General features: G+C 41.7%; 1 protein-coding gene across 6 annotated transcripts in view; it reads left to right on the top strand.

Moving 5' to 3' along the window:
• The window catches only part of CREBBP (CREB binding protein), a 167,840-nt gene that overhangs the window by 35,751 nt on the left and 104,469 nt on the right, over positions 1–27,620 (top strand). For all 6 annotated transcript variants that reach the window (XM_061600152.1, XM_061600150.1, XM_061600149.1 and 3 more), the window contains 7 exons: positions 3,485–3,734; positions 11,627–11,740; positions 13,734–13,976; positions 14,595–14,691; positions 14,960–15,109; positions 15,844–15,961; positions 23,056–23,248. In XM_061600152.1, coding sequence (XP_061456136.1) covers positions 3,485–3,734; positions 11,627–11,740; positions 13,734–13,976; positions 14,595–14,691; positions 14,960–15,109; positions 15,844–15,961; positions 23,056–23,248 — 1,165 coding nt within the window. The remainder of the gene's footprint in view (positions 1–3,484; positions 3,735–11,626; positions 11,741–13,733; positions 13,977–14,594; positions 14,692–14,959; positions 15,110–15,843; positions 15,962–23,055; positions 23,249–27,620) is intronic.

The following is a 27,620-nucleotide window of genomic DNA, read 5'->3' as shown; positions in this document are numbered from 1 at the left end:
GAAGAGTTTTGGGGTCCCTGCAAAGGCTATTCTATTTCAGTTTTTTCAAAAAGCAAATACAAAGAAAGGCTGTCAGTTCTCCATTTCTGTTCTGTGAGATAGCTTCCTTAGAAAACAACCAGTGGATCACACCGGCCTTTACACACCTTTACTCATCAGCATTAGGGAAGGGATCTTTCCCACTCTGCGTAATGTTCAGTGGCGGGGTGCCTACCTGTTGACCCTCCAGATGTTGCTGGACTGCCACCTTTCATCATCCCTGCTGGCTGGAGCTGGTGGGGAGTTGCAGTCCAACATCAGCTGGAGGGCCACAGCTTGCATTCTTGTCTCAGTGGTCAACTTTGATTGAGTGAGACAACCTATATACATTTTGTATACATATGTTTAAAATGTAAAAATACATATATACATATATATATACATATATACATTTTGTATTTAATTTTAAACGAAAGGGTAAAGGATTAGATCTGTAGAGATTGCTAGAGAGCTTTTTGTTTTACGTTATCAACATTAATAGCAGTGTATAGATTTCTGTAAATATAGTTTAACTAGTAGGTCTGATAAGTGAATTCTTTGATTTTGAGCAAAATGAAGCTTGCATGTGATCCTTAACAGGGCAGTGATGAAGCAGGCTTAGAGGAGCAGAGAGTCATTTTGGAGATGAATTTTGAGCGATAAAAAGAACTTGCTGGTGCTGGATAGCCTTCTGCCATGTGAGGACCTTCCTGCCAGTTCTTTGTGTCCCTAGAATGCAACAGGCTCCTCAAACTTGCCAGGATTCAAGCTCAGCTTATTTTCCTCTGTCAGTCCCACTACAGCCAGGCACTGTTCCAGGACCTGCACAGCCTCTCTTGATTCTGATGTTATGGAGAAGTAGAGCTGAGTGTCATCAGCATATTGTTGAAACATTGCCCCCAAACTCCTAATGACTGCTCCCAGCAGCTTCATATAGAGATTAAATAGTATTGGGGATAAGATGTTACCCTTTGGCACCCCGTAGCACAACTGCCAGGGGGGCAAAAAACAATCACACAATGCTACTCTCTGGACTCAGTCCTGTAGGTAGGACTGGAACCACTGGAACACTATGCCCCCAATTCCATGGAGCCAGTCCAGGAGGATACTATGGTCAATGGTATCGAAAGCCGCAGAGAGGTCGAGAAGCCAGGAACAAAGTCACACTCCTTGTCCTGCTGTCTATAGAGGTAATCCATCAGGACAACCAAAGTGGATTCATTCCCATGGCCAGGCCTGAACCCAGATTGGAATGGATCAGTTTCATCCAAGAATGCCTGCATCTGCCCCACCACTACTCTCTACGTCACCTTTCCTAAAAAGAGGGTATTTGCCACTGGTTGATAATTATTCCAATCCAAGGGATCCAGGGCTGGTTTCTTTAGGAGTAGCCTCACCACTGCCTCTTTCAAGGCTGCTGTGACCACTCCTTCAAGCAATAAAGCAATAACCATGCTCTGAACCCAACCAGTCAAACCCCCTGTGCTAGATTTAATAATCCAAGAGTGACAGGGGTCAAGAGGGCATGTGATCACACGTGTAGCTGCCAGCACCTTGTCCACATCAGCTGACTGCATCAGCTGAAACTGATCCCACAACACATCACCAACTCTAGCATTGGGCACCTCATCTGAATCTGCAACAACAGCAGAGTCAAGGTCACTCCAAAGTTGGGTGACTTTATCCTCAAAATGTGTAGCCAGTTGGTCACAGCGGGTCCTTGAATGCTCAAGAGGTCCCTCCACCACAGTAGGAATCGATAACCTCCGAACCATTTGAAATAACTCTGCTGGCCAGCTACTACAAGATGTAATGCACACTGCTTTAAGCCCATCCCAAAATCAAGAGGTTTCCTGGTGAAATTGATGGTGCTTCTATGGACAATAGCAACACACACCCCTCGACCCCCCCTAGTCTAGCCTGGTGCTGTCCAAGTTTCCAGAGGGACACAGCTGAATTAGGTCATCCCCACCCACCTCACCATCCACGTCTCAGTGATACATGCCAAGTCAGCCTCTTCATCCATGATCAAGTCATAGATGAACATGGTCTTATTATGGACTGACCTGACATTCAGTCACGGCACCACCAGACCAGAGGATTCAGCGAATAAGCTACCAGTAACTTCCGGAGAAGTGAGAGGGCTGACCGCAGATGGTGGTCAACCTCTCCACTCCAACTATACCTTCCCCTGTCGACCACCATTGAGATTTGGACAGCATCTTCGCAACTTCCCACTACTTGCCCACCTAGGCACATCCTGTCACCATCAGTATACAGCTGGGAAATTAGGGCGGCAGATAACAAACTAAGTCCCAGTAGCAGGCGCCTCCCACGCTGATAGACAGATGACAATAGTACTAGTGTTATCTCCTGGTGTTTGGATGTGTCTTACAGAAATGAAAGTGGTGAGCTTCTTGTAGAAACGTCATTATACAAAAGATGACAGGTTTGGACCAATCAATGCCTGTTGATATATACAGCCTTTAGTATCACAAAAACAGAGAGTTAGTGAAATCTCAAGGATGGTGCTTACGTATTTCTATTCTGACACTTTTATACCAGCTATTGTTGGCACAATAAAAGCATTGCATTATTTGTTTTATATCTCTAATTCTCAGGGATCAACATGGTAGCAACTTTCTCTTTGTTGAATGACTGACTGCTTTGCCCATTTCCCAGTATTGTGCTTCTCAAAGGAGGAAAGGAAAATGATCTTTTAAAATAAGCTTTTTAAACTGATAAAGGTGGTGTGAAGAAGACTGAATTATCTCCGAAGTCTATGTCTGTAGTGGTGTCACAGTTTATGCTTATTGGAGTATTAGTTATGATTTGGTATAGAAGGAAAATATATTACATGCTGAAATATTAGAGATTGAATTAAAACAAAGAGCAACCAGTATTGAAGAATCTAGCAATAAGTGGTTTCAGATGGAGGTCAACTCGCTTAGAACGCAAGCCATTCTCATCTGGCCTCTGAATTTGTTCACTTGGACGTATATTGCATTAAGATGGATGGAATTTGCATGCAACATGTGTAGAATCATGTGCACATTTGATTCAAAGCATACCAAAGAAGCTCCCATTGAATTTAATGGCACTTTTGTTTATGTCTAGGGTGGAAGTGTAGAGCTCTCTGGCTCCTGGGTGTTTGCTTAGCTGCCAAGGTATACCTGTGTGATCTCAAAGACCTTGAGCATGACTTTATTTTTAATTCCTGAGTCTTTCCCCTGAGACAATAGATTGTAAATATTACAAGTTTTCCCACAAAGCAAATGCTAAAAGTTGCCATTAAAACAAAATGGATACGTTTAGAAGTGTTTTGGCATGGTGGAAGTGGCTGCTTGTTGTGGCACAGTAGTTTGAGGTGGTGGTCAAACCGCTGCTCTTTAATAAGATTGCATTGCAAGTTGTTCCCTCTTAAGTGAAGCTTCGTGAGGTAATGCAAAAATGTTTTTGTTTTTAGTCTCAAATGCAAACGCAAGTGCAGCAGGTGGGAATTGTGCCAACGCAGGCAATGGCGGCAGGGCCAACAGCAGATCCCGAGAAGCGCAAACTTATCCAGCAGCAATTGGTTTTGCTACTTCATGCTCACAAGTGTCAGAGGAGAGAGCAAGCCAATGGAGAGGTGCGGGCATGTGCTCTTCCCCACTGCCGAACCATGAAAAATGTCCTCAATCATATGACACATTGTCAAGCTGGAAAGGCCTGTCAAGGTAAGAGCAGGTGGTTAAAATGTCAAAAAGCCCATGACACAATTGCTCTCCAGTTATGAAAAGTGAAGTTGGGGTGAATCATCCTTACGTTTGGGAGGCCTACCCACATTTTGTTGACTGTATCACAACAGAAGGCGTTTCCCTAATTCCAGACTAGCCCTTATACAGAGCAGGGTTCTTCAGGGCTTCTGGCTTTGGGGATTATTTTTTTCCTTGGGGTTTAGTCTTATATTACTTTGGTAATTTGACGCTCACTTGAAAGCAGACGTTATTATTTTTTTATTTTTTTATTTATTGTATTTGTATACCGCCCCATAGCCGATGCTCTCTGGGCGGTTTACAGTAACTAAAAACATTAAAAGATATATACAAATTTAAAACACATCTTTTAAAAACAATTCAAAACACAATTTAAAAAATTTAAAACAATTAAAACGTTATAACAAATATTGATATTGATTTGAAGATTCAGGAGAAGGTACTGAGCTGTTGTTGCTTCTCTCGGGAAGCTTCAAGGTTTTAGCAACAAACCTTCAGTCAGAGAAAAACAGAATAGTCATCCAGATCATTTCAGGAGTACATTGACGGGATGAGCCAATTACGGTGACAAACCCCACCCCTTCCATATAGGCCATCTAGTCTAACCCCTTGCTAGATGCAGGAAATCAAGAGCTAGAACAACCCCCAAAACAGCTGTCCACCTCTGCTTGAGGGAGAGGCCTACTTTCTAGTTAATTGGTTCCATTGTCAAACTGCTCTTACTGTTTCTCCTAATGTTCAGCTGAAATCTACCCCGTGTATCTTAATACCATTAAATCTTTTCAACAGTTGCCATTAAATAGTTAACCTTTGTTTTACTGTATTTTTAATTGTTTTTACTGTGTTTATTTGTTGTAAACAGTGTTGGTGTTTTCTTTAAATGAAATAGCGATATACAGATATATTTATAAATAAATGATACAGTTGTACCCTCTAGATTAGCAGAAATCAAGTCTTTGCCCTCTTCTGTGTGACAGCCCTTCACAGACTGGAAGAATGCCTCCCCCTTAGCCTTCTCTTTTCCAGGCTAAACATACCCAATTACTTCAACCTTTCCTCATAAGACTTGTTTTCAAACTGTTGACTATCTTCATTACCCTCCTGTCAACCTGTTCCAATTTGTCTACATTCGTGAAATGTGGTGTCCAGAGCTAGATCCAGGAGGTCTTGCTAGTGCAGAATAAAGTGGATCTGTTACTTCTCATGACTTGGAAATGATAGTTCTAGTTATGCAGCATAAGATTCCATTAGGGATTTTAAAAAATCTGCATCCGACTCATGGTCTGTTTGTAAATGGCTGCGATCCCAACATCCTATTTATGTGTACTTCTGCCAGACCTGGTATTGCCCACCCTATACCTGTGCATGTGATGATGATGATTTTCCTTAAATGGAGAACTTTGCTCTGAATTTTATTTTGCTAGCTTCAGCATGGTTTCCACTCATTATTTTGAATTTTATTTTTTCTCTTCTGAGGTTTAGTTATCCCTCCCAGTTTTATGTCATTTGCAAGTTAGATAATAATTCCCTCATCTAAGTTACTGATAAAAATGTTAAAGGCTACTGCCCAGGACAATCCTACAGCACCCCACTGAAATTTCCCTCCAATTTGATGAGGACCATTGATGGACATGCTTTGATAACAGGTTTGTTACCAGCTGTGGATCCACCGGATGCTTTTATCGTCTACCCTGCATTTAGCCAGTTTGTTAACCAAAATGTTGTGGGGAACTTTCAGCAAAGCATTTGACAAACCAAGATAAATTATAATGAAAGCATTTTCACAATCCTTAAAAAGGTATAAGAATAGAAAAGAGATAACTGCTTTTCTGTTGAGGGAATGTTACCCTTGACTTCAAAAAGATTTGTCTACCCTATCTTAGACTAACAAGATCACAGTCTAATATGGGAATGGCAACTGTTTTGAAATAAAGGGTTGCATTCATTCCGTCAACAGAAAAGTGGTTGGGGTTGGGCTGGAGCCAGCCAGGACCAAAGCCAAAATCCCTCCCTCTGCAACCGCTTGCCTCTCCATTATCCATCCATTCTTTCTTACACACACTTCACATCCATTCATACACTACACATCCATTCCCTTCTGGACCACTTCCACTTGCCATTTTGGTTCTGATGGGATGTGCCACTGTAGCTGGATTGACAAAGAACTCAAGAGCAGTTGGCATGAGGATGATTTACCTGTCACTTACCTTAGAGGTAACAAAAGTGTTGGCTCTCTTATGAATTCTCCAAATTCCGGTTTAGGGAATAGTGAGAACAGGAGGAAGGCCCAACCACAGGGCATGGCTGGAGAAGCATAATATTTCAAACAATGCTCTTGGTGCCATGCTTTGTAGTTGGGCCTGCTGGTTCTTTTCTTCCCTTCCTCCTTGTGGTGGTGGAGGGGCTTAAAGTATGTGATTGCTGCCTGAAGATGTGGCAGAAGCCAGGGGAAGATGAGGGCTGCATAGAGTGAAGCTAAGGCCACATGTGATCCATAGGTTGCCCACCTCCATTGTAATAAGATGGTCCCCGTGCAGCCATGCTAACAGCAGCTGTTTCAGAGAACTCAAACGCATCAACACATGTCAGGCCTTGACACTTTGCCCAAATTATGCACACAGTTCCACAATAAGACAGAATCCCTGTGAATTAGAACCTCAAGGTTCTAAGAGATCGTCCTTTCACAAGTAGAGAAACAGAATAGAAAGAGGTAAGCTTCCTCTTCTGAAGACTTCCCTCTCTCCCCACCCAGGACTCTTGAGGGGGGCGTCATAGCACTGAGGACCTCAGAGTTTCTACTACCACAGTTTCTGAATAATTAAATTCACTCTCTTCTGAGTCTTTCCTAGAAGAAAGGGAGCACTGACAGACAAATTAACCTGTAAAAGAAGTGGCAGGGCAGGCATTTCCCCTGCAGTATGCTAATAATCAAAGGTTTGGAAGGCCCTGTTTCTGGAAGCTGCTCCCGCAGACCAAACCATTACCACTGTCCTTCCTCAGAGGTTTATGGTGCTGTTTCATTAGCAAGAATTAGCCCTGCCTCTGAATTCTGCTTTTGGACAGTTACCCTTGAGGAGTAATATCCATCATTACTTACTTGAGACTTTATTTATTTTATTATTTATTTATTTATTAAATTTATATACCGCCCGACTAGCAATAGCTCTCTGGGCGGTGAACATAAAACAGCATAAAAATACAATAAATAACAAAACAATACTAAAATACAAGCAACAATCCAACACAATAAACATTTTTAAAATTAAATCAGTGTAACTTAAAATGCTTCAGAGAATAGGAAGGTTTTGACCTGGCGCCGGAAGGAGAGCAGAGTCGGCGCCAGGCGTACTTCCTCAGGGAGACTGTTCCATAGTTCGGGGGCCACCACTGAGAAGGCCCTAGATCTTGTCATCACCCTCCGGGCCTCCCTGTGAGTTGGAACCCGGAGGAGGGCCTTCGTAGCAGAACGTAGTGCACGGGCCGGTTCATATCGGAAGAGGCGTTCCGCAAGGTATCGTGAAATCGACTTGATTTCATTGGGTCTGCTCTGCATGTGAACATAAGAAGAGCCCCACTGGATCAGGCCCAAAACCCATCTAGTCCAGCATCCTGTTCTGTGGCCAGCCAGATGCCTGTGGGAAGCCCAAAAGCAAGACCTGACTGCAACAGCATGATTACCAGCAACTGGAATTCAGAAGTATACTGCTTCTGATGATGATAGAACATGGACATCATGCTTAGTAGCCATTAATAGTCTTAGTGTCCATGAATTTGTTTAATTCTCTTTTAAAGCTATCCAAGCTGGTGGCTATCACTTAATCTTGTGGGAGCAAATTCTATAGTTTAACTATGTGGTATGAGAAGAAGTACTTTCTTTTGTCTATCCTGAATCTTGTAACATTCAGTTTTGTAGGTTGACCTTGGGTTACATTGTTATTATCTCTCTATCCATTTTCTCCACACCATGCATAATTTCATACACCTCTATGAAGTCCCCTCTTATTTGCCTTTTCTGTCAACTAAAAAGCCCCAAATACTGTAACCTTTCCAATTCCTTGATCGTTTTGGTTGCCCTGTTATGAACTATTTCTAATTCTACAGTATCCTTTTTGAGGTGAGTCTCTAACTATTAAATAATTTATAAACAAGTTAAAAGCACAGGGCCCAATACCAGTCTTGTACTCTATTTCTTCCATCCCTCCTTGGGGAGAACTGCCCATTTTTCCTCTCTCTAACCCCTGTTGAACTACTTACTGGTTAGTTGTCCTCTTACTCTGTTATGGCTAAGCTTACTCAGGAGTCTTTGTTGAGCTAATTTATCAAGAGGTTTTTTATTATGACAGTTGGATATCACCCTAAGTCTCTAATAGTTAATAAAATAATTGCAGACTCTGCCCCTTTTCACAGGATAAAAAAATGTGTGTACAGTGTGCACGTTGCAGCTGCATGTATGGCTGGACAAATGGCCTCTCAGAAGAACATCAGTTACAGTTATTCTGTAGAATAGATAGCCTTCTTGGCATTATTAATTGTTACAGAACTGGAGTTGGGGCCTTTATCTCTCCAAACCAGTTTGTGCGTGATTCATAAGAATAAGATTGCCCTTTGACCATATCCGGGCTTTAATTCTTGTTTCATTGTTTTCAAGGCCCAAACCTATAGAGAAAAAGTGTAGCACACAGCAGATGTTGGGAGAGCAGTTAAGATTTTTGACTCCAGGATGAGGTCTCTTAGGTCAAGTAGTGTATTATTGACTATCGGAGGGGTAAAATATGGGTGGAAAGGGATTGAGAATTTCAGTATCAAAATGTCACTCAAACTTTTGGTACTTCCCCCCCACCCCCCAGTGTAGCCCCACTCTACAAGGAAGGAGCAGCTTCCTGGGCCCTGCAATCTAGGGCAGACCATGTAGGATCCGATATAGAGGGCTTTGACTTGTCCTAACACCATGAATTATTACCTGAGCAGAGTGGTATTTTGTGACTCGAAAACATTGTTTTCTCTGGTTATTCCTTGCTCCCTATCTGTTGGCCCAGGAGAAATGGAGTTGAGGTCCCATTGGAGGGAGGAGAGTCAATGATGTCTGCAGTTTTCTACTTGATGATGTTCACCTTGATTTTTTAAAATTATGTTTGTTCAGGAGTTAATGGTTAATGTGGGATGCTTTGGAAGAACTGCCCAGGGTGGGATGTGGTGTTTGCAGGAGGTGGCATGGTATTCTGAGAGGCAATCTTGCATCACTTCTTGTTGTGCAGCCTGCTACTTACTAAATAGCTGCAAATGCCCTATCAGTGTATTTAAGACCAGTTGGCATTCTCTTGCCAATAGTTCTGAGGCTTAATTTTTTTATTTATAAAAATATTTCTCTATCGCTATTCATGAACAAGTGGTTTACAGCCTATATAATTACACAGTAAAGCCATATAAAAATTAAATAATAAATTACTAAATGATGAGCTAAAAGCTCGTAGCCTGGGTGTCTGGGGACAAAGGATGCCCCTTTGTTATAGGGCTCCCACATTATAATGAAAACTGCATTATAAGGTTAAACCCAGCAAGTATAGTACTGTACAGGTTCTTAGAGAGACTTCTGATGCTAAGGAACTGAGTGGGAAGGAAGAAGCAGGAAGGGTTACAGAGGTAAAAATAAATTACTGTAATAATAAAGTTCCACAGACAATAGTGTGAGATATTGAAGAAGGGTCAAGAGATAAGCGTCCCTTAAGGAAAAACCTCCAGGAAGAAAAAGAGAGGGAGGGGGATGTCAAGAAACCGATTTTTAAAAACGCTGAACGGAAAAAAGACTCAAACACTCAGGGGAAGCAAATGGAGGATTCACTAGGAATAGAGAGGATGAAAAATGAGATATAACAAACAGAAAAACACGATATACAGTATTTTATTCACACCCACGGTATATCCAATTCTGTGGTACGGTGACATGTGTTATATCAATCTTCCACTGTATTGCAGAAAGATATCTTCTCAATTGCCTGCATAAGCCCAGTGACATAGAAAAGTTTTTGGCAGGTGTTTAAAAGTCAGAATGGAAGGTGCCTGCTGAATCTCTGTTGGCAGAGCTTTCGACAGGACTGGGCCAATTATACTAAAGGCTCAATTTCTTTTTGTTGTCAAATAAGACTTACCAACTCGGGGGATGACTAATGATATTCCTGCTGATTATCTCAGTGATCGAACTGGGATATAAGGGTTCAGGTGGTCCCTAAGTTGTTCAGGGCTTTGTAAATGAATATGAGGACCTTGGACTTGGCTCAGAAGTAGATGGGCAGATGTTTTAAGAGTGGGGTCATATGTTGTCAGCCATGTGCCTTCATCAACAGTGGCAGCCACATTTTGCACCAGCTGGTGTTTCTGAAACAGGCCCAGGGGCAGCCACACAGAGTGCATTGCAGTTACCCAGCCTCAAGGTTACCCAACACATGGACTACAGTGGACAGGCTATCCCTGTCCAGGAATGGCTGCAGCTGGTGAACCAGACAAAGCTGGTAAAAGGCACTCTTAGCCACAGAGGACGCTTGAGCTTCTTGTGACAGATGTATCCAGGAGTACCCCCAAGCTACACATCTGTTCCATCAGAGGGAGTGCAACCCATCCAGAACAGGTAAATTGCCTATCTCCCAGACATGGGAACCACCCCCCCAAAGAGCCTCCATCGTTACAGGATTCAAGCACAGTTTATGGGCCTCATTCGCTGCACCATTGCATTCAGACACCAATCCAGAGCATTCACAGCCTCTCCTGAATAGATGTTACAAAGAAATAGAGCTATGTATTGTCAGCAGACTGATGATATCTTGCTCAAAAACTCCTAATGACCACTCCCGGTGGCTTCATATAGATGTTGTAGCTGTGGGAAAGGATAATACAGTGCGGAACCCCATAGCACAAATGGCAGAGGGCCAAAGCATTCTCACCCAATGCTACTTTTTTAACACAGCCCTGTAGGAAAGAACGGAACCACCGTAATACAATGCCCCTGATACCCATCCCTCTGAATTGGTCCAGGAGAATACGGTGATCGGTGGTATCAAAAGCCATTGAGAGATCAAACAGAAGTAACAAAGTTGTACTCCTCCTTCTCTCACACAGTAAAGGTCATCCATCAGGCAACCAACACTGATTCAGCTCAAAACCGGGTCTGAACCCAGATTGTAGTCAATCTAGGTAATCAGTCTCATTCAGGAATGCCTGCAGTTGCTCCACATCCACCTTCTCCACCACCTTTGCCAAGAAAAGGTGTGTTGGCGACTGGTCTAAAGTTATTACACTTCATTGGGTGCAGAGTGGGCTTTTTAAGAAGTAGATGCCCTCCAGTCCTGCTCAATTTTTGTATTGCTGCTGTCAAAGAATTGCTGCTGAGCCTATATCTTTAGGACACAAGTTATACAGTGAAAAGGAATTAAATTGCTTGTCCTTTCTGTCCATCAGGATTGAGTCACATGCTGAGGATTATAGCTGTATGATCATGCACTGTGGGTTTAATGTTTAATAATTTTATTTAATGTTGCTACTTATATTTAAATATATATTTTACCTGCCAAGAGCCTTTATTAAACAGCTTTATCAAAAGAGCCTTTATTAAACAGCTTTATAAAAATATTCATTTTTGTAAGTTGCTTGAATTTCTCAATGGGTGAATTTCTCAATGTTCAGTCTCTGCACCAGTGCAGAATGCCCTCCGACTGCATTGTCTGCTTTCCTCTGTTTGGTGATAACTCCTTGTTCACAGATGTAAATGCTCCTGCAGCATTTTGTGAAGAAAACAGGTGACTTGGAACTGAGATCATTCAAGCCTATAAAGGTTTTTCTTATGGCATCTCTTTCTATCCTAGTTGCCCATTGTGCATCATCACGTCAAATCATATCCCACTGGAAGAATTGTACACGGCATGATTGTCCTGTGTGTCTCCCACTGAAAAACGCTAGTGACAAGAGAAACCAGCAACGTATGTATTCAATTCGGTTAAAGAGCTAGTGTTCAGAAAATTCTAATTTGACAGACATACTTGTGAGAGTCTGCCCTGAAGAATTCCTGTGTAAATGTGTAGTGCTAGGGTAATTCCTCTTCTGGTTAATCTTTCTGATTTGCTATTGAACTAACTTGCCCTAGCAAAATGAGGTTATCAGATTAAGAATACATAAAATCATAAGGATTTATCCCATGCAGTCTGTATGGACTTGTGCAATGGGATTTCACCTTTCCCCCTCCACCCCCCACATTCCCAAACTGCTCTGGATGGTTGAGGAACCCTCTGGAGCATGTTTTGACATGTTTGGCAGGCTGCCGGGGGGGGGGGAGAAAAGAAGGCTTGTTCTGTAAGTAGAAGTCTACTTGCACAATGTTGGATACCACCCACAATATTTAGAAGGCATTTATTTATTACAGATATTTCTTTTTCACCCCATAACTGTAGTTCTCTGGGTGGTGTAAATAAAATCATTAAAATACGATATAGTAAAACTCCTTACAGCACAGAGAGATCAGTAAAATCAGGCATAGGCAGGTGTTAAAATTTTAACCAGCCAAACCCTCAAAATCCTTTAAATGTCTGGGAAAATAAAATCTTTGCCTGGCTCTGAAAGGAAAAAGTAAGTGCCAAAGAAGCCACTCTGGAGAGGGTGCTCCCCAGCCAGCTCTTCCCATTTGTACTAAGACCTTATTTAGACTGAAATTGCAGAACTGCTAATGGTGGTATTTGACTGACAGTTAACCTTGCCTACCCAGAAGGGCTGGAAGGTAGCTAACACCCTTTAAAGGATGGGGATAAAAATGGAAGACTAGCATGCCTAACTTTTTACATCAGAATAAAGAACAAAGCAGACATTCTACATGTGGTGAGGGTGGCTATATTTGCAGACATATTGGTATCAAATACTAATGGTGGACCTCACAGTCGGATTAAATATCTTATGGGTCTTACTTAACAGAATGTGTACCAAGAACAATGAAGTTGTTGGTTTCAAATTTGTTAGTTGCTGCTAAGATAACTGGAAGGAAACATTGGGAAGGGGGGAAACCCAACCTCCTACAAACAGGCATTGGTTGGTGAAGTGGTTGGACTAAGCAGAGACGGGCAAGCTGACAGGAGTTCAGAAGAAGAGGAAAGGGAGTGCAGCAGCTGGACGCTGTAGTTGACCGATGACTATATTTTGTTAACATATTGGAATGTGTTCTGTTGTCAAGTAAGACGAGAGAAATTCATTCTTGTAAAATTTTCTGTTCACATCATCTCTGTTTTTACATATTATGTATATGGTTTTTCTTTTCTTTTTGAAAAACAAACATATAAATAAATAAGGAAGGAAGGAAGGAAGGAAGGAACAGAAAAAAACATGCCACATCCAGAATACCTAAGAGATTTGTTTTGAAGTAGAGCTTGAGCCTTGGCAATGAATGAAATTTAGAGGAATTTGACAAGCATGGGAAAATATATCTGCGCTTAAATTATTTTAATATATTTACATTTATGTTTTGCCATATCTAATGGAATATATACATGGATTTTCTTTGACAGTCTGAACAGTCCCTAAAAAGATAGCTGAAATGTATGTTGCCAGATGTCTTGGATGAAGACAATTGAAGCAGACAAAACAAAAATTCTGCAAGGATTAAAATGTGCCTGTTCCTCATTATTGTGCAGCAGCGTGATGCAGTTGTTAGTGTTGAACTCAGGTCTCCCCACTCAGCAATAAAGCTATCTTGGGCCTCTTGCCAGCTCTCATCCTAACCTACATCACAGGGTTGTTGTGAGGATAAAGGGGCGGAGAACCATGTATGCTGCCACAAGCTTGTTACAGGAAAGGCAGGATATAATTAATCAGTAAATTAAAAAAAAAACACCAACCATTTCTTCCCCCAGTTTCCTCTGATGTTTTCAATAGCATTTTATGATGAAGAAATCCAGTTTGTGTTTCTTTCTCTCTTCTTTCTTTTTGTAGCACTCCTTGGATCCCCAGTTGGTGGAATCCAGAATTCTATTGCCTCTGGAACAGGCCAGCAAACACCTGCTTCTTTAAGCAACCCTAACCCCATTGACCCCAGTTCCATGCAGCGAGCCTATGCTGCTCTTGGGCTGCCCTATGGCAATCAGCCACAGCAGGCGCCATTGCAGCCACAAGTACAAGGCCAGCAACCTGCCCAACCTCAGACCCATCAGCAAATGAGGACCATAAATGCACTAGGTATGTGGGGGACTTGGTTACAATAGTATATGTATAATACTTTTTTTTTTAAGTTTAGGGCTGGTTTAGGGGCATGAAGGGGAAGTTGGGAACAATTTTTGCTATAAATAAAACAACCATAACAAATGTAATGACTGTAATGACAGCCTCATTCAGAAACTGGAAAACATCCTTGTACTCACTGCAGTTGGTTCATGTGGAATAGGCATGAGGAACCTCTTTTCTGCTGCGTTCCCTTGGGAGAAATCCTTTTGGGGCCTCATGCTGCCAGTGTGGGGCGGGGGTTTCCAAACCAAAAGTGGGTAGGGTATCCCCTTTTTGCTTTCTCTCTTTGCCATCTGCTTTATGCCCATTTGCCCTCTTGGACATCCATGCGAAACTAGGCCTGGTCCTGCAGATTCCATACCTCTGATGTAGAATTTGAGGGACATAAAAACAGTGAATCAGGGATCCATTCTGAATAGGAAGGACAGCTATTTATATGGTTATAGATAGCCACTTTATTAATTACACCTCTTGCTTAATTTATCGTACCGTACATATACAAATATTAGGGATTTAAAAGTGTGAATGTACTGGTATTTCCTCTGAACTAATGAGGGATAATTTTTTCCAAAGGAACTAATCAAATAAATCTGGCAGCTGGAGGAATAACAGACCAACAAGCTAGCATGATCTCAGAAACTGCTCTTCCAACTTCACTTGGGGCAGCAAAGTAAGACAAGTATTAAAAGGGTTGTTGAGTATTTACATACATACTTTTTTTCATGGTAATTTCATATTCCCCTTTCCCAAATAGCTCCTCTGTCCTTTGTTTTTATTTTCCCTTCAACGGCAAAATTGTAATTGAATTTCATTACCTGTACTATTGTAGTTATTTACTGAAGAATTTCTTAACCTATTCAGAATGGGTGCTTTAAAACAAGAATATTCTGGAATGTAATAAAGAGCTTCAAGAGTGTCTGTAATTGCCTTTTCTTTAGCCCCTTAATGAATGATGGCACAAATTCTGGCAGTGTTGGAAATCTCAGTGGCTCAATGCCAACAGCTGCGCCACCTTCAAGTACTGGGGTGAGGAAAGCCTGGCATGAGCATGTCACTCAGGATCTGCGCAATCACTTAGTACACAAACTGTAAGTATTTCTTCTGGGTGGACCCAGCTTGTTGCCAGAACTGCAGTACTGTTTTATGCATTTTGGGGGTTCATGGCTTTGAAGATGTTAAGAAAGGTTGGGGGAGGGGATTGCACTAAGAATTGATTTGTTCTTCATTGTATTTATTTATTTATTTATTGCACTTGTATACCGCCCCATAGCCAAAGCTCTCTGGGCGGTTCACAGCAATCAAAAACATTAAAACAAATATACAATTTAAAAACATATTTTAAAAACAATTTAAAGCACAATTTTAAAATTCAAAACAATATAAAAACAATTTAAAAACACATGCTAAAATGCCTAGGAGAAGAGGAAAGTCTTCTTGACCTGGCGCCGAAAAGATAACAGTGTTGGCGCCACGTGCACCTCATCAGGAAGATCATTCCATAATTTGGGGGCCACCACTGAGAAGGCCCTCTCAGATACTCCATGAACGATACTCCATGAAAAAATGTCCTTGCATTCTCTCCCTTTCATAGTTTTATTTCCAACCACACATTCATTTTTCTCAAGGTCTAACTGTCATAGATTTCACTTGTGTAATCCTGAGGGAGACTGAATTGTGTTAAGGGAGTGGGTTTTTAAAGGATTGTGTTAAGGGACTGGGTTTTAAAAAAAATTTTGCATGATGTATGAAGATATGAAGATTAAGATTTACCCAGGTCTTCTAGCACAGCTGCTTGTCATGAGATTTCTCTCTCTTTCTGTAGCGTGCAAGCTATCTTTCCAACTCCTGACCCAGCAGCACTGAAAGATCGCCGGATGGAGAATCTGGTAGCTTATGCTAGGAAAGTGGAAGGGGATATGTACGAATCAGCTAACAGTAGGGTATGTTCTATACCAGACAAGAGCTTGGTTTGGGGAACTACAGTGTGGTGCAAAATTGCTGAAAATTGCTGTTTTTCAGTGTGCTCCTTGACTGCAAGGGGCGCCAATACTTCAATTGCAGGTTGTGTTGCTTTCTAGCAAGCAGCTCTAAATAGACTGGTATATAATTTCTGAAATCTTGGGTGTTGTGCCTCCTTTATTTAACAAACCAGTGCCTGCCTAGAGGGCTTCCTGTCCACAGGAAGGAAGATCTACTTGTTAAAGAAATACTTCAGACTTACTAGGGAAATCCTTCAAAACAGATAAAAACTGGAATGTCACACCATTGGCCTTTTCAGATCTTGGTATTGCCAACTAGGCCATTGTTCCTTTTGTCTAGAGCAGGGGTTCCTAAACTGTGTTCCGTGAACCAGTGATCCTCAAGCTTCATTTGGGTGGTCTGCAGCATGTAGTTGGGTGGTTGAAGACTAAAGATGGCACATCCATTGCATTAAATATTCATATTGATTGAATTGTATTTTTATTGCTGCCTTTATTTCTTTTACTGTATTGCATTTTGCCAGACTGGAGTGGAAGACACTCTGTTGAGAGGGATAACCCTTCCTCTGGGAGTGTCAGGAAGGGTCTTTTCCAATCTTTTGCCTCCTTTCCAAGGGAAGAGCCCTCCCACTCACTAGACTGACACTGTGTGTGGATCTGACAGGATGTGGGTTTGGCTTGCTGTGCAGCCCTTTCCTGTCAGTATAACTTTCATTGTTATCCATAAATCCTCATCTCCAGCTTATGGTGGTGAATGTGAAATTCCCCCACACACCTGGTCTTCTCTCAGTTTGCCCATGTCCCCTGGGTTTTTTTGGATTCCATTCTCTCCTGTTTGCCAGCTGTTCTGGTGTTGGAGGGAGAGGAAACAGGTGTTAGTTGGAGGAGTCTTTTTCTTTTATCTTTTCTGCTGCCAGGACCCAGAATATAGGGGTGAGGGAGGTCTGCAAGCAAATAGCTCTCGTACTCCAGTTCTTCCTTTCTGCCTGAGTTTCAGGTGTAACTGCAATTTGGTGGTAATGCCATTTTGGAACATGGTTTCTGTTGAGGGCCGTTTTTGGGTGGGAGCACCACTTAGGCTGCCTTCATAGTTTTTTTGGGGGGGTGGAAGCGCCATTTTGGAAGGTGTTTCCTGTTTACTCTGCTTTTATTGCCCCATCCCCCCTTTTTTCCCAATCTCAGATTGTGGGTTTTTTTGGAGGTCTTCAGTTCTGCTTTGCAGGGTCTTACTTTGGTTTCCTTGGGTGTACACACCCATGTACACATTTGGTGTACAGTCACCCAGGGGATGGACTTTGAAGGGGTTCCCTTCTGCTCACTTCCCCCCCCCCATGTGGTACAGTATTGTGTTACAGCAGCAGGCAGTGCCCACCAACAGGCTAGTAGGCAGGTCGGCCTGTGGTTATTGGGGAAGAGGCAAGGAAGAGGCTTGCTTTAGAGCAGCCTTTCCCAACCTTTGGGTCCCTAGACATTGCTGGGCTATAATTTCCATCATTCCTGACCATTGGCCATGCTGGCTGAGGCTGATGGGAGTTGTAGATCAGTAACATCTGGGGACCCAAAGGTTGGGAAAGGCTGCTTTAGAAGTTGCTTACTGGCAAGAGACTAATCGGGAGGAGTGCCTTTCTTCCTGCTCCATGTAGTGATTACCCTTTGGGGTTTGCTAGCCTTCTCATCTCCAGGACCCTTTTTTTGATCTTTCTGAGTGGCTGCCTGGTACCATTCACCCCTGTTCATCTGTAGTGGTTGTTTGGGGGCATTTGCTTTGTAATTGTTCATCTTCTTGAACCTGCTCATTGATGTCCACTTCTACTGCCCCCCCCTTTTTCCCAACCTCAAAATGTGTTTGAGGAGGTTTGGGTGTTTAGTGCTGCTTTGTGAGGGCTTACTCTGATCTCCCTGGAGGCAGACACATCACTTTGGACAGATTGGTGCTGAACACAATCACAGCTGAAATTCTCCGGGACTCCGCACAACAGCTTTCTTCCAACTCCAAGATTCCAGAAATCTGAAAAGCACCAGAACCTATGGGAATGCCATCAACCATCTCATAGCCATATGTGCGATAGAACTGGTGCCTGCTTGGCAGGAGAGATGTAGAGGATATTCGGTCTTTCTCTTGGTGCCCAAGGAAAATAGTGACAGCAGGGCTGTCCTGGACCACATGTGGCTCAGCAAAAGTGTGGCCAATCGGAAGATGGAAACCCTTCATTCAATTTTCATGGCACTGAGGAATTGGATGATCTACATAGACCTCTCTGAGGCATTCCTGCACATTCCAATTAAGCCAAATTACCGCAAATTTCTTTGGTTCTCATACAACAAAAAAACACTTCCAGTATCGGGCTTGTCCTTGACTCCGAGGGTATTCACCAAGATGATGGCTTTGTTTACCCACTTGCACACCAGAGGAATTTGTCGCCATTCCTATTTGGATGAGATTTGGGTCCAGGCTCTGGGAATAGTGTCTCCAGGATATGCGGGTGTTTCTTTGGTGTCTACAGGATCTGGGTTTTGCAGTCAATATGGAAAAGAGCTCCTCGATTCCCATGCACTCTCTGCCTCAACAGGACTTCCATCTGAGAGACAGAGTGGCAGTTGCACCCTCAGGTATTTGCCCAGATGGTATCTCAGTTCAGCCACCCAGTGATGGATCTGTTCGCTGTTGCAGAAAATGCTCAGGTGTTCATCTCCTGGTTCCTGTGGGGCGGTGCACATGCTAGAAGTATCTTTGCCTAAGGGGCTCCTTTATGTGTGTCCCCCCTTCACATTGGTCCAGTGCACATTTCAGAGGCTGCATCAATTCAAGGTGGAGGTGATAATTTGTGGCCTCACTGTCTGTGGTTTCCAGATCTGTCCAACCTGTCTGTGCAGGAACCTTGGAGGATTTAGTTTTTTTTTTTTTACAATAATTTTTATTCAAATTTTCATAAAACATACAAAACAAAATCATAAAACATTCAAAGACAAAAAACAAAACAAAACAAAAATGATTAAACAAAAAAATAAAATGTTGACTTCCCATTTGTCGCAGATCAAATCAGTTATAGGTCTACAATATATAACAATCCTGTCTCTTAAATTATATTATAAAATCACTTTCCTCCAGTAGTTATCTTAATTAATCATCAAATCTCATAAACATTACTTTATTCTTTCCACAAAAAGTCAAAGAGAGGTTTCAATTCTTTAAGAAATATATCTATCAATTTTTCTCCAAATAAACATGTCGATTAATCCATCTCGTTAATAATAATAATCATCTTATTGTCATAACCATAGTCCAAATAAACATATCGATTAATCCATCTCATCAAAATCTGTTAGGTCCAATAATTTCAATAGCCATTATTCCATTATCCCTATTAATTCCATCTTCCATCTTCAATAGTCCTGTTAAGTCCAGTCATTTCAGTGTCCAATCTTCCATTATCAGTATTCCATAATAATCTTGCTGTCATAGCCATAGTCATATAATAAGAGTCTGATGGGAATTTCCTCTATCCCAAATATTTTCTTGCCATCAATTCTGAATAAGTTGCTGAAATATTGTTGTAAAGTCATATCTGTGTTCTTCTTTTTTACAAAATGCACTGGCTCATCTCTTGAGAGTTTTTCCATTGTCACATGGCTGCAGTTAATTCCATAGATTTTCTCTATATCAAGCTCCATCACGTCATTCCAGTCCAGAAGATTATCCAAGCCATTGATAACTTTATCTCTAATATCTTCATTAATTTCTTCAGAGATAACGTTAAATTCCAAACAGTAGATTTTATTTCTAATATCCATAAACTCCAGATCTTTTTCCAATTCCACATTTGTTCCAATCTCCAGGGCTTGTATCTTCCCTTTATTTTTTCTTTTCTCATCTCTGATCTCATTCTCCTCTCTCACAGGATCCCCTATTTCTTTAAGCTCCTGCGTCATTTTGCTCAGTTCAATTTTCAGCTCCTTACTGCCCTGTCGCAGGGTTTGTTTCGTTATCTCAATCTCATCCATTATTTTCTGAAACATAATTACTTCCAGATTCTCAGCCACTTTCTTGATTGCCATTTTTAAAACCACGAAAACAAAACAAAACAAAAATAAAGAAGAACCACTTCTTATTTCAGCAACAATTGGGTTAATATTCCAGGCTTGATGACATCACAGTATAAACAGAGCAGCCTGCCTTATCTCTCTATGTTCAAGAATACAAAACAAATTTAGTTCCCAGCATCAAAACAGTTAGTGGCATCGTGAAGAAGCAGATTCGTCAAAATAAAATAGACTAAAAAGAGAATAGTCCCAGACAATATAATGTTCCTCGGAATAGAAATCCCTCTTCTGTTTATATCTTTAGAATGCACTTCCAGGACAGCTTTTTGCAATAGAAACAGAGATAAGCTGTTAATTTCGTGAATAACAGAGAAGAGTTATAGCTCACCCAGAAGTTCTTTAAAGCTGATTCATTTGACAAATCTCTTTTTGCTGCAACAATTTAAACCAAGTAAAAAAAATAATAGAAAGAAGGGTGCTTGCCTGTTAGTCGGTTTTCTCTTTGAAGAAAAGATAAACGTATCGCATTAATCAGATAGAGCTTGTTCGGAAGTCCGTCCGGCATTGCTGGCTGGACCTTTTCTCATAAATTAATGAAATCCAGTCCTCCCAACAAAAACAGGCTTTTGAATTGATGGCAAGAAAATATTTGGGATAGAGGAAATTCCCATCAGACTCTTATTATATGACTATGGTTATGACAGCAAGATTATTATGGAATACTGATAATGGAAGATTGGACACTGAAATGACTGGACTTAACAGGACTATTGAAGATGGAAGATGGAATTAATAGGGATAATGGAATAATGGCTATTGAAATTATTGGACCTAACAGATTTTGATGAGATGGATTAATCGATATGTTTATTTGGACTATGGTTATGACAATAAGATGATTATTATTATTAACGAGATGGATTAATCGACATGTTTATTTGGAGAAAAATTGATAGATATATTTCTTAAAGAATTGAAACCTCTCTTTGACTTTTTGTGGAAAGAATAAAGTAATGTTTATGAGATTTGATGATTAATTAAGATAACTACTGGAGGAAAGTGATTTTATAATATAATTTAAGAGACAGGATTGTTATATATTGTAGACCTATAACTGATTTGATCTGCGACAAATGGGAAGTCAACATTTTATTTTTTTGTTTAATCATTTTTGTTTTGTTTTGTTTTTTGTCTTTGAATGTTTTATGATTTTGTTTTGTATGTTTTATGAAAATTTGAATAAAAATTATTGTAAAAAAAAAAAAGTGGTGTGTTTTTCTGTCTTGGTGCATCACGTTGGGGTAGACCCCGCCTCTTGGGATGTTAGAGACTTACTTGGGTTTCTCCAGGCTGGAGTGGAGAAGGACTTGAGCTGTAGCACTATAAAATGCCAGGAGGCAGCACTCAGCAGTGTTCTGGGGGACTGGTGCTTTCTGTGCACTTCCAGTGCAAACACTTAATTAAGGAGGTAAGTTGCTGCAGGTGGTTCATAGGTTTCCTAACTGGAACCTCAATTAGGTCCTTACTACTTTTATAGGTATGCCTTTTGAACCCATGACAACTTGCTCCTTTAAGCTGCTGTCTCTCAAGGCAATGTTTGTGGTGGCTGTCACTTCAGCTAGACACATTTTGGAATTGGATGCTCTGTTCTCTAATCTTCAACTGTGCATTTTTCATTCCGAAAAGATGGTGCTGCAAGCCTGATCCTTCATTCCAAAGGTAAATGCGGTATTTCACCATTTCCAGGAGGTGGTGTTGCTCTCATTCTGTCACAATCTTTCATGTTCACAGAGAAGCAAGTGGCACACACCCTGGACATCCGTTGTGCTCTGTGGTTTTACTTAGAACCCAGAAAATCCAAAGATCAGAATTCCTGTTTGTTTCTTCTTTTGCAGGACTGTCAGCTGGCAGTAAAGTTTTTCAACTCTTCCATTGCTAGGTAGTTGAGAGAGGCTATTGGGACATCCTATGAGACCTTAGGTGAACAGCCTCCAGTGCGGGTACTGGCTTTCTCACTGAGCGGCTATCTTGGCTCCATACCGAGGTGGATTTCCCATTGTAGATGTTTGTAAGGCGGCTACTTGAGCCTCTGTGCACACCTTTACAAAGACCTATCATGTGGATGGATTTTCTTCTGACACTGTGTTGAGAAGGAGGGTATTGCAAGGGATTGTTTCCACTTAAGCATGTTGCAGAAGAAACACACCTTGGATAGGACTGCTCTGTTACATTCCTGTCAACACAGTGTCCTCCAGTCCAGTCTTGTGAAAGTGAAAATTTTACTTACTGTGTATTGATATTTGCAGATTGGAGTGGAGGACACTTGGCCCGCCTCTCACTTCCTCTGCTTGGTTGGAGCTGTTCTATGTAGTTTGTCACTGAGTTGGAGCGGACTGTGGGTGGGCCACGTCTGAGTTTCTTTTTAGGCCCAGTTATTTACAGTTGTGGTTCTGGGGTTGTTCTTCCCTGGGTGTTTGTGTGTTGTTTGCTTGTGTTGTTAGGGGTTGAGAAGTCATCTCGCTCTGCCAGTTGGTCTGGTGAGAGGGATGGCTCCTGCACTTGGAGAGGAGGTAGAAGATTGGAAAGGACCCTGCCTTTTACTCCCAGAGGGAGGACCATTCCTGTCAACAATGTCCTCCACTCCTGTCTCCAAATAGCAATTCATGGTAAGTAAATCTTGCACTTTTTAATTCTATGGGAATACAATTGCTACAACAGGCAGAACAATAATTTCAGTGGTCTTCCAAGACCCACAGCAATTTTCAAGTGGTCCATGGGAAAAGAGGTTGGGGACCAATAGTGTAGAGCCTGCTTGTTGGCCAAGTTTCAAGAAGTGTCCCAGTCTTCTCAGCACAGATGCTCAGATTTCTAAATCTCAAGTTATGAGGGTGACTGGTTCAAATCACAACTGTTTATGTAATATACATTTTAAACCAGTATTAATCAAGAGTCATCCATGCTACTTTATTTTTCATATATTCTAAAACCTAATCCTAATATTTTCCCCTTTCTAGGATGAATATTACCATTTACTGGCAGAGAAAATATATAAAATACAAAAGGAGCTAGAAGAAAAGAGGAGGTCTCGTTTACATAAGCAAGGGATCTTGGGTAATCAGCCAGCATTGCAGGCCCCTGGGACTCAGCCTCCTGGCATTCCGCAGGTGGCAGCAACCGTGGGACAAGCCCAGCCTGTGAGGCCTCCCAGTAAGTACTTATGAAAGGAATGGACGAATTGGAGCAAGGAAGCTGTTGCTTGTCAGTTTTTATGTTTATGATGCACCATTCAGCCTTTAAAAAGGCCCAGGAAGTGGATTACAATAAGAACAAAAACATGAAATAAGAATTTTGAATAAAAACACTGTAAAAACATCCCCCCCAAAAAACTATAGTGACTATAAAATCAAGTTTAGTAGCAGCTTTCTGGAATCCACCTACAGCCCCAAAGGACTTCAGGGGAAAGTATTTTCACCATCTTTTAAAATTCTGAACAGAAAGGGAGAGAAGGTGCCACAAATGAAAAGTCTCTGCTCCTTGTAGACGTCCATCTAGCTGCTGTGAATGATGATGTGTGGCCTCTCAAGATGATCTCATACTCTGGCAAGCTTCATACAGTGTTCGTTGAGAAGTCCTGAAATGTATTATTGGTTTTAAAGATCAAAACCAGCATGTTGGAATTAAACCAGATACAAACTTGCAGTAATGGCATTGTGTTCCATACTTCTCACTGCACACATTAGCTGGGTTTCCACATTCTAACCTTATCAATGGCAGCCTTACATAAAGTGTATTTACAATAGTTCAGTCGAGATGTTGTGACGTATGGCGGTGACAGTGGCACTAAGACGCTAAAGATGAAGGTGTCCCCGCACTTGTAATGCGAGTCGTTTCCGACTCTTAGGGTGACGTCTTGTGATGTTTACTAGGCAGACCATATATATGGGGTGGGATTGCCAGTTCTGTCCCCGGCCTTTCTTTACCCCCCAGCATATGCCGGGTACTCATTTTACCGACCACGGATGGATGGAAGGCTGAGTGGACCTCGACCTCTTTTACCGGATATTCGACTTCCTCCTTTTGTTGGAATCGAACTCCGGCCGTGAGCAGAGCTTTGGCTGCGTTACCACCGTTTACCACTCTGCGCCATGGAGGATCTTGTTAAGTGGGTTATTATCCACCAAGAGCTTGAAGTGGGTTACTACTAAGTGAGTTACTACTAAGTGGGTTATTATCCACCAAGAGCTTGAAGAGGCAGAAAAACATCAGAACTCCAGGGTGCTTCTAGGAAATTCCTCCCTCTGGAGCCTCAGTTCATTTTTTGTCACTAAAGCTTTTCTGGCCCTTGGAATCTTGGAAGGTTGTGAGTGAGTTCATTAATAAAATGTGGGAGTGTTTGACCTGTATATAACGTTTTAATTGGAATAAAGTGCATGAGTGGCCTTTTGGAGTTGCACTGAGTGGATTTGCTACAGTTTTATTTCCATTCAGACTTCTGTCTTTCCTAGCTGTTCCATGGTGCGATCTGCAGCTGCTGTGCTGCCCTGCCAGTGGCAGCTTTTTAAATTCCCCTAATCAAATTAATGTTCGTGATTTCCTGGGCTTCCACTAATGAATTATACTGTGATTTTCCCCATCTAATGAAATTCATCTTCTGATATGCAACTATTCCATTCATTACATGATTGACATAATTTAATTATATTCATTACTAATCAAGAGTGTTAAGTTATTGCCAGCAATTCATTTAGGCATAATAATTTCTGTGCTGATTTAAAACAGTGAATTTAAAAGTAATAATTGTGGAGACAAGTAAATTGAACATCAGTGCAAGGACTCTGGTCAGAATAATTACAGCTGATCTGACCCTTAGCGATCCTCCTAAAGCTTCTCTATGTTGGAGCTCCAACAATATTCTATAATGACTAAAAATGGACGGAAAACAGGAGGAGGGGAGAAGGAAGCCTCTAAGCTCACAGAGGATCCCAGCCATGGCGCAAAAAGTAGTGCCCACCTTGTTGGAGTTTTTAAAAACCCACCAGCAGCAGGAGAGTATGAAGCTAGTGATTCTGTGGTAGCGGTAATGGCAGCTGGCTCCGATGCATGCTGTAGCCCTGGTCATGGTAGTGGCTCCAGACACAGGGAAAAAGGTGAGTCTGATCGAAAGCCTCTCTGCGGTAGCAGAAACTGGCAAGGATTGCAGAACAGCTGGGCAAATCAGGCAGACAAGCTTTAAATGAGAAAGACCTATCTGAATCAGAATAGGGCCGCCCTGGACTCCTGTTGGGAGGAAGGGGGGATATAGATAAAATAAATACATAAATAAATAATACATAGGGCTCCAGATCTGCAAATACCTCTGACTTCAGAGTGACTTAAGCAGCCAGCTGAGAGATTTTAATCAAGAGAATCCTGTTGCATTTAAACATTTGAGTCTGTTGCCACCTGTGGCCAACTCAGGTTACATCACTTTGGACCCAATATTATTGTAGCTGCTCCCCTCTGTGGCCAAAAGAGGTTCTACACCAGGTTCCGATCCCTGTAAGCAGAAGGCATAGATGCATTGAACTACCCATTGCCCAATGGCCTGTTGTACACTATTCTCCAACACCACTGATGGCGCAGGTATTAAAGAACGTGTGATAAGAGAGAGCATTAGTGGTCAATATGTCCAGTTTGGCCCAGGACACCTTGGTTCTCAGAGACTATGCAACTAGCCATCGAACTACCTTGGACTCTACCAGTAATCAAGACTCTCCTGACATGGCCCAATAATTCATCTGGAACCCTAACTAAATAACTAACTAAATAACTAAAACTAACTGCCCAGAAGTTGAACAGTGAAGTCTAATGAAGGCGGGATTGACACCAGAAGTGGTGGCAACAATGTTAGCCTCAAGAAAACCTATGAATTTATCAGTATGCATGGGAAGAAAAAGAAGCAAGCCTTCCAGATAGGTTGGCCTTTCTATAAGATGGACTCAAAATGAGGCTGAAACTGAACATGCTGAGATGGCAGGAATCAACACTGACATTTAGATCCAAGGGATCACATCCTTATCTAAAGTAATTGCTCAGAGGAGCAGCGCTTACTAGTCCTCCTGTGCAATGCAGATTCCCAACTTGGAATCTATACACAGTACTGACAGTGCTACAGTGACCTCCCTTCAAGCCCTTGAAGGAGGTCCCATTAAAACAGTTGTCGTACAAGGTCCTTTTCTTAGTGGCGATTATGTCAGCAAGCAGAGTCTCCAGATTGCAAGCTCTGTTGACAGCTAAAACCCTATGCATATTTCACAAGGATATAGTTCTCCACACAGATCCGACATTTGTACCAACAGTGAATCCTAAACATCCTTATGAATGTGTATGACACTCTCTATACATCCATAGAGCACTAAAAGCGTATATCTCAAGAATGGGAACAGTTTGGAAATCTGGGTGCTGTTCATTTCTTTCCACCCTCTATCTCATCCATGGGATAGAAGATATCCGCATCCACTCTGTCTAGATGGATAAGGGCATGCATTGCTGTGGCATACACGTTTCAAAGCTTAACCCCTCCTAAAGGGAAAGTGACCCATCTGACCAGACCAGCAGCAATGAGTGCTACACTAGTCCCAAATGCTCCACTGCATTAACCTATGTAAGGCAACAACATGGGTTAATCCATGTTCATTCATAAAACATTACAAAGAGGTGTTTGCTTCTGCAGACAGATCCGCCATCATGTTCCACCTGATAAATAATCAGCCAGCCCCACCAGGGAATTGAAGGGTCAGTTTTAAAACATTCCATTTGGGGGTGTCCTATTGTCACTAGAGATGATACTGTTGTTACTCACCTGAAAGGTGTTTCTGAGAGGCAGTAGGACACTAGCTGATGAACGTCGCAAAGAGTGTACAAAATGAGACACACTTATAAATTTCTGGAGAAAGTCATGTGCTGAGAATGTAAATAGACACTAATCTGTATACTAATATTGATGCATGAATGGGGAAGGTATGATTGTGGTTCAAAACTTTTAAGTTAAGCTTGGCCAGAAGGTGAACTGAGGCTCCGGGGGGAGGGGTTGCCCAGAAGCAGCCTGGAGCTCTGAACATTTTCCTGCCTTTTCAAGCTATTGGTGAATAATAACCACTTGGTGGTGACCTAGTGCCCCAGGAATACCTTTCAGGAGAGTATCAACAGTACTATCAGAGCCACCTAACAGGATGTAGTTGCACAAGCCAAAACAGTGAAAAATTGTATCTGGGTCTCTAGAGGCAGCAGCAGATGGAGGAGCACTGTCAAATTGAGTACCTGTTCCTTGAGAGGGCAGGGTGGTCCTCCTTTTAGCATAAGCAGTTCACTAGCTCAAAACCTGACCATCCCTCTTAATGTGGATTGACTTGGTTTATCATAAATCACTCCATTACTTTCTTCAGACATTGTTAAGGGAACACATCACCAGATCTGAGTCTGAGAAAAAGGAGAAATAAATCAATACCATTGACATCCAGAGACTTCCCTCAGCAGTTTCATCTAGATGTTCAGCAATGTACGAGGCAAGTTTTAATTCTACTACACTCCACAGATGAAT

The sequence above is a fragment of the Rhineura floridana genome, chromosome 17 (assembly GCF_030035675.1).
Source record: "Rhineura floridana isolate rRhiFlo1 chromosome 17, rRhiFlo1.hap2, whole genome shotgun sequence".
NCBI classification, from domain to species: Eukaryota; Metazoa; Chordata; class Lepidosauria; order Squamata; family Rhineuridae; genus Rhineura; species Rhineura floridana.
This window is presented reverse-complemented; position numbering and strand designations above follow the sequence as displayed.